The sequence below is a fragment of the Oryctolagus cuniculus genome, chromosome 12 (assembly GCF_051225735.1).
Source record: "Oryctolagus cuniculus isolate XC-2025 breed Fujian yellow rabbit chromosome 12, ASM5122573v1, whole genome shotgun sequence".
NCBI classification, from domain to species: Eukaryota; Metazoa; Chordata; class Mammalia; order Lagomorpha; family Leporidae; genus Oryctolagus; species Oryctolagus cuniculus.
The window spans coordinates 52,098,920-52,113,434 of NC_142878.1; the positions used below are offsets into that span (position 1 = coordinate 52,098,920).

The following is a 14,515-nucleotide window of genomic DNA, read 5'->3' on the forward strand; positions in this document are numbered from 1 at the left end:
AGATCCGGCCAGGCAGACAAAAGTTTGGGAGAGAAGTTTGGTCTGTGCCGAGCGTGAGAGCCAGGGGGCGGGGGCCGCGGGGAAGCGGGGAGCTCGGGCGAGTGGACGCGTGAGCCGACAGACCTGCGGACGGGACGGCCGCGGCCGCGGGCCCTGCCACCCCGCTGGACGCCAGATGCGCGAGGGGACGCAGCCCCTCCCGCTGGGGGATGCTGCGGGGTCCCTGGCGCCGGGCATCCGGGCCGCCCCCCGCTAAGCCCCTGTGCCTGCCCTGTGCCCCTGGGGACCCGGAGTCCGGCCGCAGGGAAGGAGACGCCGCAGGGTGCCTGGCGGGGAGGGGGCCGGAGGCCCCAGACCCGAGGGCATGGAGCGGTTAGGGGAGAAAGCCAGTCGTCTGCTGGAGAAGTTAAGACTCTCGGACTCCGGCAGCGCCAAGTTCGGCCGCAGAAAGGGTGAATCCAGCCGGTCTGGGTCTGATGGGACCCCCGGGCCGGGCAAGGGGCGCCTAAGTGGGTTGGGGGCACCGAGGAAGTCAGGGTCCCGAGGAGCTGCTGGGGGACCTGGGGATGAGCCGCTGGAGCCTGCCCGAGAGCAAGGGCCCCTGGACGCAGAGCGGAGCCCGCGCGGCTCCTTCGAGGCGCAGCGCTACGAAGGCTCCTTTCCCGGGGGGCCGCCGCCCACCCGGGCCTTGCCTCTACCTCAGTCCTTGCCCCCCGATTTTCGGCTGGAGACCACAGCCCCGGCCCTAAGCCCCCGCTCCAGCTTCGCCAGTAGCTCGGCCAGCGACGCGAGCAAGCCGTCCAGCCCCCGGGGCAGCCTGCTGCTGGACGGCGCGGCGGCTGGCGGAGCCGGAGGCAGCCGGCCCTGCAGCAACCGTACCAGCGGCATCAGCATGGGCTACGACCAGCGGCACGGGAGCCCCCTGCCCGCCGGGCCGTGCCTGTTCGGCCCACCCCTGCCCGGGGCTTCCGCGGGCTATTCCCCCGGAGGGGTCCCGTCCGCCTACCCGGAGCTCCACGCCGCGCTGGACCGACTGTGCGCTCACCGGCCCGCGGGGTTCGGCTGCCAGGAAAGCCGCCACTCGTACCCCCCGGCCCTGGGCAGCCCCGGAGCACTAGCCGGGGCCGGAGTGGGGGCGGCGGGGCCCTTGGAGAGACGGGGAGCGCAGCCCGGACGACACTCGGTGACCGGCTATGGGGACTGCGCCGCGGGCGCCCGATACCAAGATGAGCTGACAGCATTGCTGCGCCTGACGGTGGGCACCGGCGTTCGAGAAGCCGGCGCCCGCGGGGAGCCCTCCGGGATGGAGCCGTCGGGTCTCGAGGAGCCGCCAGGTCCGTTCGTTCCCGAGGCCGCCCGAGCCCGGATGCGGGAACCGGAGGCCAGAGAGGACTACTTTGGTGAGTGGGAGAGGAGTGTGGTTACGGACGGGAAGGGACCCGTCGCTGCCTTCATTTCCCAGTGCCCCGACGACCCACACAGCCGGTGCCCCGGGGTCCGAGGCAGACACCTGGGGCTGGAGAACAGACCGGAGGGATGGACGGGGGGTGGGGGGCGGGCCTCCTGAGCGCTTGCCCCTTCCCACCGGGGTTCCGATGGCCACGCTCCTCATTCCTGCTCAGTTCAGACCCCCGGGTTATTTCGTGAGTCCCAGTTTCTCCAGGGAGAGGAGCCTCGGTTTGTCGCAGTAGGAGGCCTCGTAGGGAGGGGGCCAGTTGGGGTAATGATTAGTCTTCCCCCCAGATGGCTCCCCCTCTGCGGCGGTGTCCCTACAGGCTTCGGCGCGCCGCGCCCCCACCCCGGCCCAGGCTCCGCCCGCAGGAATTCGGGGAATGCGCGGGTGGGGGGGCGGGGCGGGCGGGCCGCGTGCGTGCCGACTCCTGCCCGGGCGCTCCAGGTGCCCGCGGGCGGGGCCGGCTGCGGCCGCGGGGTGGGGGGCGGGGGTTGGGTGCTCTTCCTAGCACAGGCTGAGCCGTGGTCGCTGTCGGGGTAGCGGGACCTGGAATGGAAAGCAGACCCTAGCTGCTGCCCAGTCCTCGTGCTGCTGGCCCGGTGCCTGCGGGGACGTTCCAGCAGCGACCTGGTGGTACCAGCCTCTGTTTTCCCCATCCTCCGGAAGTCAGGGCAAAAGTCGTGAGCGCCAGGACACGCTCAGCCCTGGACGGATGACGACCCTGTGTAGTTGCCAGAAATCACCTGGCCTCCAGTTCCGGCTGTAACCTGCTCAGAAGTCAGGGCCCAGAATTCAGCGCTCCCTTGCCCTTTAGGGACCCTGGACCCTGGTCGCTGTGGCTTTCATTTCATCCTGTTTGAGAACTATTGGCTGATTCTGCGTCTCAGCTACAGTGGCTCTTGGGGTCCTTAACGATATATGAAAACCCACCGGCATTACTTCGCTATGTCAAGAAATGCTGGTCTCCCCCAGGGCCGTGGGCTCCCTTACTCTCCAAGCCTCTCTGTTCCCACCTTTCTCACTACCCCTGTCCCTCTTGCCTGAGACCCCCTGCACGGCAGAGCTCCGTGCTGAAATGGGAACAGCTGGAGAGGAAGTTGGGAGGCAGCAGGGCTGCAGGCTGAAAGGGCCTTGGGAAGTTCAAACCCAGCCCAGAGTAGATGATGTTAAATCACTTTGATCAGGGGAGACGAAGTGACAAGGCCCATTTAGCAGTTTCCTTTTGGGGCCCAGGAGAGGCAGCTGGGAAAGAAGCGTCTTTGGCTAAACCATCAGAGCCCAAAGGAAGCAGGGAACTCAGCAAGTGCGATAAACAGCAGGAAGGACTGCGGCGTGGATTCGCTGGCTTAGAGGAGGTGAGGCAGACGTGCCTGGACAGCCTTCCTCTCGTCTCCAAAATGTCCAAGGCTTCCTAAGGAATGGCTGTGCAGTGCCCTCGGCATGGCCATCTTGGGTCATCTTCTCCTTCCACCAGGAGGCCATGTTTTGAATTTGGGGGGTGGGGGCAGGCCTCTTCTCCCCACCAAGGGGTCAGGTGTCCCCTCTACCAGAGACCCTTTGTTCCCCTGCCCTAGCCTGACCATCCCCTCCTACTACTGCCTCTGCGAAGGGCCCTGTTTCTTGGCTTCGGCCTTACCCAGCTGCCAGAGGGTGGGAGCAGGGCAGGCCTGGGCCCATCAATTGCTGCAGCAGCTGCACAGGCTCCCGAGCCCCTGGGCAAAGACTGGGATGGGCCCCGACAGGCAGGGAGTGTGGCAGTGTGCCGACGGGGGAGGTGGGGCGGGCCCGTTGGGATCTGCTCCCCAAAGACAGGCACCAGCCCTCACTCATGGGCCTGGAATTGGGGAGTGGAGGGAAGGAAGACCACACCCAGGAAAGGCGGGTGCTGGAGCCAGGTGCATGTACCTTAGCAGGGGATGTGGCGAAGAAGAGCACTTCAGCTCTGGGGCCCTCCCATGATAGAAGGTGACAGGGAGGCATTAGGGGTCCTGCACCCTCCCCCACCACTTCTTCTGCAACCCAGGTCCCTGGAACTGGCTCATATGGCTGGTCCCCTCTGCTGAGCCAGGTCCTCCTCTCCATCCCTGGGAGCTTGCAGCAAAGGGTGGTCCTCGGACTGTTGGGGGAACTGAAGTCCCGGAGGGGCTTTCATGCAAAGTGTTCTCCGGGTCTGCAGCTGAGCACCTGCACCCCAGCCTCTCTGACTGTTCCTCCCATGCATTGAGCCGGGGCTCACGCCTTGCCTGTGTAGTGCTTTCTCCGACAGAAATGAAACATCTGAAGGCCAGGGGCACTTTGGCTTCCTCCAGTTTTCCTCAGTATCAGGCGCTGTGCTGGACACAGGAGGGACGCCCAGAGATGTCTGTTGAGGAATCAGCGGAGCAGGAACGAACAGCCCAGGCACAATCTTGCTGCATCCTCGTTCTTGTTACCCTCCCTCCCCCTTCCTGGAGGGAGCTCTGCTGGTTGTTAGGAAAGGGGGAGATCCCTGCATCGGAGCTGGGGGGTAGGGTCGGAAGCTGATGACCTCTCTTCTCCCGCCCCCCCAGGCACCTGTATCAAGTGCAACAAAGGCATCTATGGGCAGAGCAATGCCTGCCAGGCCCTGGACAGCCTCTACCACACCCAGTGCTTTGTCTGCTGCTCCTGTGGTGAGTGCGCCCGTCACCTGCTCGGGAGAGCTTAGGGGGCGGGAGGAGAGCCCGTGCACCTTCCTGGGCTTGCTGTGGCCCTTGTGTGTGCTCTACCTGGCTCTACCTCCTCCCATCCCCCAGGGGTCTGTTCCCCGCCTCCTTCACCACCTCCTTCTCGGTCTTCCTCTCCTCTCTCTCTATTCCTGCCTCTTTCTTGTGCCTCCCAGCTTGCCCAGCCTGGACTCCCGCCCGGCCCCTCAGGCCTCTCCTTGGTGAGGTTTGGTCTTGGGCAGCCGAGTTGCCTGGGGCGACTGTGAAAGCCTGGAATGTGGGAAGGGCGGGGGTGGGCTAGGGGAGTGGGGAGCCGTGGGGGGCGGCGAGGGGGGTTTTCTCTTGGCTGGTCAGAGTTCAGCCACCTCACTAGAGTGCAGGCCACCAGGCCATGCCAAGCTGATGACATCACGCTCCAGGAATGCCCGCTGCTGTTAGCTCAGGAGGCCCACTGGGAGGGGGGTGCTCCCAGCGGCCTTAACTCCCCCCACCCCCACCCTCCCACACCTCCCTCATTGCCCTCCCCACCGCTTACCCATTCTGATTCTTTCGCTAAACCTTTAATCTCCTATCTCTGCCTGACTCCAGCACTCAGCTTTTCTCTGCTCCCCCAGCTTCTGCCTGACTCTTTCTGCTCATCTGTCTGTCTGTCTGTCCTTTTCATAGGGCCTCTTCTGGGTCTGGGTCTCCTTCCATCTCTTTCCCCTCCCTGGGTCTCAGGAGTTTCTCTAAGTCAGCTTTTCTAAGCCACCGGACAGAGCTGGAAGTGAAGATTTGTGATGGGAAGAAGGCAGAAGGTGGGGAAACTGCCTCTTCTGCCCTCGTCCTCATTCCTCCCCCGTTCCTGCCCATTCAGACACAGGGTGTGGTGTCTGGGTCCTGATTATGTGGGAAACGGCTCTCCTTTGTCTGCTCACGGAAGACTCTGGAGACCCTGGGTCCCTCCAGGCTCGGGGAAGCAGCCCTGTCCAGCAGTAGGGGAAACTGGCTGCGCTGCCCAATGCAGCCCTTGTCCCCAGCCGTAACTCGGATGAGGCCTGCCCTCCAGAGTCTTCCCCTGGAAGGAGAAGGGCTTGCTGAGCAGGATGGCTGTGTTCAGCAGACACTAAGCTGAGTGGTCTGCAGGGCAGGGTCTGTGCTGGGCAGAGCCCCTAGCCATGTCCCCCAGGATGGGGCTGGCCTTGCTCGCCCAGGTGCCTCTCCAGGGAGAGGAAGGCACTTGTGCAGTGGGAGGCCTGTGGAGAAGAGTTGGGCAGGCTGGAGCTGGAGGAGCAGTGAGCAGGGGAGTGGGGAAGTTGGCTGGAATGAGGCCAAAGCGGATTGGAATTGCATCAGATGGGATGTTTGTGCGGGGAGGGAGCACAGGCTGCAGTGAGGAGGAGAAACAGCGCCACAGTTCAGGTTTGAATGCAACATCAGGGAACGCGGGAGGCTGCCCCAGGCTGCGGGTAGATTCCAGCCCCTTCTCTGCTGCTTCTAGGACGCACTTTGCGCTGCAAGGCTTTCTACAGCGTCAACGGCTCTGTGTACTGTGAGGAAGACTATCTGGTGAGTGAGGAGCCCCCCGCCCCCGGGGGACTGCCCCCAACTCGGGCGCCCCTTTCCTGGTGACCTGTTGAGGTTCCGCCCACCACTCTGAGCCCAGTAACATCCTCCTGTTTGTCTTTCCTGTCTTCTTAGTTTTCAGGGTTTCAGGAGGCAGCTGAGAAATGCTGTGTCTGCGGTCACTTGATTTTGGAGAAGGTAAGGAAAGTGCCCCCAGCTGGGGCTGCGGGACTACAGGGCAGGGCAGGGGATCGGGATCGGGGCAGCTACGTCCAAGAGGGGTGTGGGGAGGACACCAGTGACCAGGTGAACCACTTTCATCCCGTTCCTCCCCAGAGCAGCTGTTCGTGGTGACCTCTCTGTCCCCCCGCAATAGGGTCTGGGCTCCAGGGCCTAGCTCTTCCCAGGCCTCCCAGCCCGGGCTAGGAGTGCGGGGGCTTGTGGCTGCCACTGTTCAGCTGGAACTCAATTTTCTTTTCTGTAAAAAGGGGACATTGGATTAGATCGGTGATTATCAGCCACCGGGCACATCACCTGGGAGTATCTTAAAAAGAAAAAGAAAAGGCTGCCCAAGTCCCATCCCCAGAGACTATGACAGGATTGGGAGTGGCGGGGGTCCCAGGCACTAGATTTTTTTTAAAAGCCCCCTCAGGTGGTCTCCACCAGCTTTTTCAGGGTTTCTGCCTCTATTAAAAGACTCCTTGGTGCTCACTTTGGCAGCACATATACTAAAAATGGAAAGGCCCCTAGGTCCCCACCAATTACAGACCTTGCTCTGGGAGGCTAGGAGGGGCTAGCTGAGGTTGGGGAGCAGCGGGGGAACCCAGGGCCTGGAGGGAGACTGATTCTTCTCCCACCCTCGAGCCAGATCCTGCAGGCCATGGGGAAGTCCTATCACCCAGGCTGCTTCCGGTGCATCGTTTGCAACAAGTGCCTGGATGGCATCCCCTTCACTGTGGACTTCTCCAACCAGGTGTACTGTGTGACTGACTACCACAAGTGAGTCTTCCCAGCGGGGCACAGCGTGGAGCCGGGCCCCAGCATTCCCCACCCGCAGCTCATGGCTGCCTGCTCTCTTTCAGAAATTACGCTCCCAAGTGTGCGGCCTGCGGCCAACCCATCCTCCCCTCTGAGGTCAGTGTGTCTGGGTTCTCTGGCGGGGAGGGCCGGGGCCCGGGGGCACTCGCACTAGTGCTGAGGAATGTGCTCTGAAGAGATTCCCGTGTGACTCTGCTCCGGGGGTCACCACGCTGACCCTAACATCCGGGCCTGGACATGTCCTACCGCCTCCCTGGGCCCAGGCTCCACGTCTTTTATCCCAGGCCAGAGGCGATTTCTTTCGAGGTTGGGGGTCATCAGAGCTCAGATGTAGGGGCTGGAAGAAGGTATGGGAGAATCCTCAGGGCTGGTTGGAAGGGGTCAGAAATGACAGGCGGGCGGGATGTGCAGAAGGCATGCCTGGGGAGAGAAGCTTAAAGCCCACGGGGACCCAGACCCTGTTACAGGATCTCCTTGTCCCCAGCCTGGCCTACTTTATCTGTGCTGCTTGGCCCCTGCCCTTGCCTCTGCTTCCCCCAGAGCTAGGCAAGGGAGAGCTAGGCAAGGAGGGGGGGGAACCCCTACAGAGGGAGGGCTGCACGCAGGGCGTGTCCTGAGAGCAGTGCAGGGTAGGGGTGGGAGGGAGAGCTCCAGTGGGATTTGCAAAGGAATCAGAGCTACAGATGATTTCAGAGAGGCTCTGAGAGCCTTGGGTCATCTTCCCATCTAGGGGAGGGGGCAGAGTTGGGGCATCAGTGTGTGCCCATCCCCCATGGGATATGTATTTCAGGGCTGTGAGGACATCGTGAGGGTGATATCCATGGACCGAGATTATCACTTCGAGTGCTACCACTGTGAGGTGAGTGTCCGGGTCCATAGCTACTGGGGGAGAACTGGGATTGGGCAGAGGGGAGGAGTCAAGTCCCAAAACAGCCAGACATCCAGGGTAAGGGTGTACATCATAGAAAACCGGGCAGGTTCTGTGACTTCTTGCCCTCCAGTTACTCTCCCTGGTCCTAGTTGTCCAGTCGGTTCTGAATCTGACTTCCCCAGAGTCTAGACTGCAAGACTGAGGACTCATGGTAACTTCTGCAAATGGGGGCCTGTCTCATTATTTCTGCTGCAGCAGCGACACCTGGTGTCAAGCTGGGGTATTTTCTTGAGTCGCTTCCATCCCACCCCTGTTCCCAATCCATGCTTCCAGTCATTAGGAATCTGGTGTTGAGGGTGACATCCCAAGATGTCCTCAGTGCCCAAGGTGCGTGGGCTGAGGTGAACCAGGTGTCTTCTCCCTTAGGACTGCCGGATGCAGCTGAGTGACGAGGAGGGCTGCTGCTGCTTCCCTCTGGACGGGCACTTGCTCTGCCATGGCTGTCACATGCAGCGGCTCAACGCCCGGCAGCCCCCTGCCAACTATATTTGAGCTTGAGCTGCAGTCACCTCTGCTGCCATCACCACCTGACAGATTATTCTGGCCAGTGGGCCCCTCTGAGGTCAGCCAAGACGAGGAACGCGCTCGGTAGGCCTGGAAGGGGAGCCCTCTAGGGAGGGTCCCTAGGGCCAGAGACCCAAAGATCGCAACATTCCAAATGGATTGTGGAGGAGGAACCTTCTCATTGCCAGGGTGGCGGTGACTGGCCAGCTTTCCACGTACAGGCAGGTTCCAGTACTTTCTGAACAGTGTCTGATTCTGGGCTCTATCCAATTTATGTTTGTGCATAAGTGAAGAATGTTCTGGTTCAGGATTATAGGGGAAAAGGACATCATGGAAGCTGCAAGAGTCAGATACACGATCAGCCAGGCATTTTCCCTGGTATCCAGTCTCTCTTATCTGGATGAAGAATTGGAAACCCTGGACCTTATTAACGAGTGATTTCTTGGCTGCCTTCTCCCTGAGGACTAGGAGAGCTCCTCATCTCTGCAGGGAATGGGGACCCACTCCGGGTGGGCCTGCTGTGTGTATTGCCTGTTTCTCAGGGACTCACGTGGACCTGGGAAGGCTGGGTGGGTGCCTGTACGTGGTTGCTCTTCTTAGCTGGGCAGTGAGGAGCAGGTGTAGATGTGAAGCTTGCTGGTGGGATGTGTCCGGAGTCGCGGGCTCGCCCCTCTCCCAGATGTAGGTGCACTGAGCTCTGCAGCCCAGCGGATGCACACGTGGGCACGTTCGTGTTCACACATGCATGTACACACACATGCACGCTCTTGCTTCCCTTCTTCTCAGGTCAGTCTCATGCCTAGTTCCCCGGCAGTAAATAGCTCACCGCTCCAGATCTGCCACCTCTCAGTACCTCCACCACCACCCCAAAACTCTGGGATTTGGGGGTGCTGGAAGGAGAAGAACACTCTGATTTGCTTCTAGTCGCTTTGGCTGAAACTAGTTCACCTAAAGCTAGAGCTCTAAAACCAATTCACTGAAATTTGTTTGCTTGAGGTTCAGTTCACTTAATGACCGATTTGCCCAAAGCTCAACTCCCTTTTGGGTGTTTTTGTGTCCACTTAGGTGTCCTGCTCTCTTTTTTGTCATGCTTCAGGTATTTCAAGAATTTCTATCTACTCATCCAAGAGTACTTCTGAGTTCTTATCAGCAACATAACTTTATCAAAGTTGCAGCACTTTGTGAATGATGAGATTGCTTCCTACCTTTATGGATGTCTTTTTCTATGTTATCTACTTTTCAAACACTTTTTTTAAAAAAAGTTTAAAGTTTCTAGCAATAAATACAATGGGTACAGACATTCTGTGTATCATTTTTTGTGTCTCTTAGTCCAATATCCTTTTACAAATTAGATGCCTTGAAGAGTATACTGGAGCTCAGAGAGCTCTCCATGCTTTGCTCTCCTTTGCACAGCCCAGATGAACAGGTGGGAGGCACACTCAGTTGACTAACGATTAAAGGTTGTCCAGACCACAGCAATCAAGAGTCAAAGGGTGAATCTGCTAAATCCTTTTGAAATGCTGCAGATTTGATAAATATTTATTTTAGGCTAATTGGCTATAGGTGAATTGGTTTTAGGCAAAGTCATCTGAGTTTCATACTGGGAATGATGATTCCTGAGAACGTGAGTTCCACGTTTGGGGGTTACTCCATGATGCCTATGCCAGCCAACCCGGGAATGAGGTGGAAGAGTCCTTTGGCCTAGAAGGCAAGGGTTCAGACTCATATGATTGAGTGCCAGAGAGGTACTTGGAGAATGAAATGTTCTAAAATTAGATAACCTCTTCTGCAGCAGAGATTACTTCTGTTAAATGTGTGACTACGAAGAGCCTGCGACTGGGACCTTTATACGCCGAGGCTGCCCCAAGCCTGGGAAATGCAGATGAGCTTGGGCAGCGTCCCATCCATACCTCTTGGTTCTGTCTTCTCCTCGGGAATCTTGTTCATTCTCTCCCCCTTGATCCTTTGTTTCTTTAAAAAAAAAAAAAAAGATTCATTTATTTGAAAGGCACAGTGGCAGAGGCAGAGAGAGAGCTTTCATCTGGTGGTTCACTCCCCAAATGGCTGCAACAGCCAGAGCTGGGCCGATCAGGATCCAGGAACTTCTTCCAGGTCTCCCACACAGGTGCAGGGGCCCAAGCACTTAGGTCATCTTCCACTGCTTTTCCAGGCCGTAGCAGAGCCGGATCAGAAGTGGAGCAGCTGGAACTAGAACCAGTGCCCACATGGGATGCTTTCACTGCAGGCTGCGGCTTTACCTGCCATGCCACAGTGGCAGCCTGCTCCTGTTTCTTTTTTTTTTTTTTTTAAAGATTTTATTTATTTTGAGAGGTAGAGTTACAGACAGTGAAAGAGAGAGAGAGAGAAAGGTCTTCCTTCCATTGGTTCACTCCCCAAATGACTGCAATGGCCGGCCCTCCACCAATCCGAAGCCAGGAGCCAGGTGTTTCTTCCCAGTCTCCCACACGGGTGCAGGGGCCCAAGCACTGCCACTCCTGGGCCACAGCAGAGAGCTGGACTGGAAGAGGAGCCAACAGGACTAGAACCCGGCTCCCATATGGGATGCCGGCGCCACAGGCAGAGGATTAACCTATTGCACCCCAACTCCTTTGTTTCTTACTCTGATTTTGGCCTCCCTCTGTACATTACCTGCCTGGCTCATTCCTTTCTCCATCTGTTCTGATCTGACCCCACCCTGGGACTCCCTAGGACTCTACTTGCCCCTCGGGCTGCTGTCCTTTCTTCCTGAGGAAAACAACATCTGACAAGGGCGGCCACCCCTCCTCATCACCAGCAGGCTCCCAAGAGCACCCTGTATCACAAGGCCCCCTTCCTGTTCACTGGGAGACTGTCCCTCCTTAATATTTCTGTTTAATATGTTTACACTTGATAGGGAAAGAGTCATGGGGTGGTGCCAAAGATACAGCAAAAGGTAGGTCTTGGCCAATTTGCCCCCTGATTTTTATCAATGGCCATGAGTCCTGGGACAGGGAAAGGAGAAAAATGGAAGAAATTAGGGATCCATTTTGTGTCCCTAGATAAGCAGCAAAGGGCAAGTGCCAGGCTTTGACAGCAGACTTCAGCTCTTCATCCTGGCCAGCCCTGTTGCCACAGCCTGAACGTGGGTTGTCAAGAATAAGGCTGGAGAGGGTTTTCTTCCTGCCTTACTCCTTGGAGACTTGACATCTCCCCTGGCATAGCCTGGAGCTCTCAAGGCCAGGGAAATGGTAAGATTCCATTTATAGTCAGGCTGGAAACTGTCTTCCATCAACAAGGAGGTAGAGAAAGCTATTTCCAGGCACATAAAGCCAGTTGGATGAGGTCCTTCAGATAGGACCTATAAAGAAGGGAATAAAAAGAGCGAAAGGAGAGCAATACAACTAAAATGAAGGCTGGGGAAGAGCAGGTGGGCTAGAGCATTTTTATATAGTTTTGTGTTTAAGAAGCACTACCTGGCCGGCGCCGCGGCTCACTAGGCTAATCCTCCGCCTAGCGGCGCTGGCACACCGGGTTCTAGTCCCGGTCGGGGCGCCCGATTCTGTCCCGGTTGCCCCTCTTCCAGGCCAGCTCTCTGCTGTGGCCAGGGAGTGCAGTGGAGGATGGCCCAGGTGCTTGGGCCCTGCACCCCATGGGAGACCAGGAAAAGCACCTGGCCCCTGGCTCCTGCCATCGGATCAGCGCGGTGCGCCGGCCGCGGCGGCCATTGGAGGGTGAACCAACGGCAAAGGAAGACCTTTCTCTCTGTCTCTCTCTCTCACTGTCCACTCTGCCTGTAAAAAAAAAAAAAAAAAAAAAAAAAAAAAAAAAAAAAGCACTACCTATAGGGGAGGTGCTTGGCCTAGCAGTTAAGATGCAGCTTGGGATGTAGGCATCCCATACCCCGTAGCTCTGCTTCCAATTCCAGCTTCCTGCTAATGAGCCTCCTGGGAAGCAGCAGGTGATGGCTCAAATAGTTGGGTCCCACACCACCCACGTGGGAGACCTGGATTGAGTGCTGGGCTCCTGACTTCAGTCTGTTGCAGGCATTTGGGCACTGAACCAGTGACTAGAAAATCTGCTTTTGTCTGTCTTTGAAATAAACAAACAAGCAGGACTGTACCCAGAGCGCTGTCCCATGATGAGGCTCCACAATCTTGATTCTACCAGTCCTCTTACATCTCTTTCTGCTTCAGGAAAACCTAAGACTGGGTCTCTGCTGTGCCAGCTGATTGCATAGGAGCCCTTGGCATATCCACTCAGCCTTGATAGTAAAGGACAGAGGTTTGACCTTGAAATGTGAGCAGATCATTACTAGGACACAGAGCCCCGTCTCACTATGATGGTAGGACAGGCATTGGAGGCAGATTCTGTCACTGTGGGTGTTATTTCACCTATGCCTCATCTCATTTGGAGAGGACCCTGCTGAACCCTGTGAAAGGAGCCAGGGTCTAACCAAGCAGGGTCAGTCAGATCAGGAGGAATGCTGGGTAAGATTCTGGAAAGAATCTAGTCCCCCCATTTTACTGAATGAAGAAGTGGAAACTGAGTGGTGATGTGACTTGCCCAAGGTTACATAGCTGGATATGACTTTGAAGGCTCATAAAGGGTTATTTTCCCTCTTTTGTCTCCCGTCACAAGGATTCCCACAACACAAGTAAACTGTGAAGGTTGACTTGTCATTGTAAATGACGTAAGCACTTTATTATGACAGAGAATTAGGGAAAGCCAGAGAAAACATTTGGTTCTTACCAGTGGTTTGTTGTTGTTAATTAGGACCAGCTATAGCCAAAGTACCTTTAAAAGTACACTGGGAAATGCAAAGGAAATATACAAGAGAGTTCTTGCCCTTGAAGAGGTCACAGTCTAGCCATGGAGACAAATACACACATAAAATGACTTGAGAAGACTACAGGAACATGTCAACAAGTGCGAAGTAATTGATTGTTACAAATAAAAGATCTAATGCTGCACGGCACAGAGTGATGATGAGTGAGACTTTGTCTACTTTATAGATCAGAAGGGGATGGCCAACAGCCTAAATCCTGCCGCCGGATGCATCCAGTTTGGCCTACAGGGAGGCTCTGTGTTTGTTAAAAAATAATATTAATTAGAACCCTAATTGAGGAGGCAAAATGTCAGCTAGCATAGTGGAAGGAATGATAGAATTGGAAAAATACCATTTTGTGAACTTTAATACAATTATTGATTATGGCAAAGATTATTACTTGGTATTAAAAACACAGGAGGGTGTTGGTTCATGTCCCAATGACTGTGCTTTCAGTCTAGCTCTCTGCTAATGGCCTGGGAAAGCAGTGGAAGATGTCCAAACGCTTGGGCTCCTGCACCTGCGTGGGAGACCCAGAAGAAGCTCCTGGCTCCTGGCTTCAGATCAGCACAGCTCCAGCCATTGTGGCCAACTGGGGAGTGAACCAGCAGATGGAAGACCTCTCTCTCTCTCTGCCTCTCCTTCTCTCTGTTTAACTCTGACTTTCAAATAAATAAATAAATCTTACACACATACTCAAATAAATAAATAAATCTTACACACATACACACACACACAGGTGAAGGGAGTGGGCATTGTGGTGCAGCAGGAGCACTAGCACTTGGTACAGCTCTTGGCTTCAGCTTGGTCTAACCCCAGCTGTCGAGGGCATTTGGGGAGTGAACCAGAGGATGAATGAGGTGGAAATGTAACTATGTTGAAGAGACCAGACTGTCATCAATTTTCTGGAATCGGTGTTAGTCTCACTAATGGTAAACCAGTTCTGGTGTATATGATGCAGGTACACAACCCAATATATTATACCTAAGCTGTTTCCTACCACCTGAAAGAAGTGTTAGATACAACTCGCAGTTTGCAGGAAACACCTGGGGATAGAGAAACAAAGGACGCCAGGAGGAAGCAACTGGACAAATCTAGGAGGAGAGGCATTCTTGCAGGGCAACTGGTCAGTCGTCTGCACCAAGTCAGTACGAATTTTTAAAAAGTCAAAACGGTGCTAGATTAAAGCTACTTAAATGTGTGTAGGGGTTGTAGCAACCACTTGAGATACCCATATCCCATATCAGAGTGCCTGGGATCATGTTTCACTTCCACTTCACTTACCTGTGAAGGCACCAGAAAATGGCCCAAGTACTTAGGCCCCTGCCACCCATGAAGATGGAGTTCCTGGCTCCTGGCTTTGGCTTGGCCCAGTCCTAGCCACTGTGGTCATTTGGCAAGTGAACCAGCAGATGGAAGATCTTTCTCTGTGTCTTGCCTTCTCCCTGTCGTTCTGCCTTTCAAATAAATAAAATCTTAAAAAAATGAGAGGACTTAAGGGATATAATAAAAATACAACAAATGATATTGGATTCCCTGTTGGCAAAATAATTTAC

At 55.9% G+C, this 14,515-nt stretch overlaps 1 protein-coding gene and 1 long non-coding RNA gene across 4 annotated transcripts in view; one reads left to right on the plus strand and one right to left on the minus strand.

Moving 5' to 3' along the window:
• AJUBA (ajuba LIM protein) lies at positions 1–9,455 on the plus strand. Of its 2 annotated transcripts, XM_051822645.3 has the most exons (8): positions 1–1,400; positions 4,003–4,104; positions 5,618–5,685; positions 5,818–5,880; positions 6,551–6,681; positions 6,765–6,816; positions 7,511–7,579; positions 8,018–9,455. In XM_051822645.3, exons 1-8 carry the CDS (start codon positions 365–367, stop codon positions 8,141–8,143), a joined length of 1,647 nt encoding a protein of 548 aa, XP_051678605.1. In that variant the 5' UTR covers positions 1–364; the 3' UTR covers positions 8,144–9,455. The 2 variants fall into 2 exon arrangements, with proteins under 2 accessions (XP_051678605.1, XP_051678607.1); XM_051822647.3 differs by lacking the exons at positions 1–1,400; positions 4,003–4,104 and adding an exon at positions 4,520–4,934.
• LOC149123030 (uncharacterized) overlaps positions 5,851–14,515 on the minus strand; it is a 15,194-nt gene continuing 6,529 nt past the window's right edge. The window contains exons 2-3 of one of the 2 annotated variants that reach the window (XR_016217962.1): positions 10,066–10,126; positions 5,851–6,160 (exon numbers count right to left, since the gene is read on the minus strand). This is a non-coding gene — a long non-coding RNA (uncharacterized LOC149123030). Of the gene's footprint in view, positions 6,161–9,717; positions 9,857–10,065; positions 10,127–14,515 lie in introns of those variants that run through there. The other variant, XR_016217961.1, reaches the window with a different exon arrangement.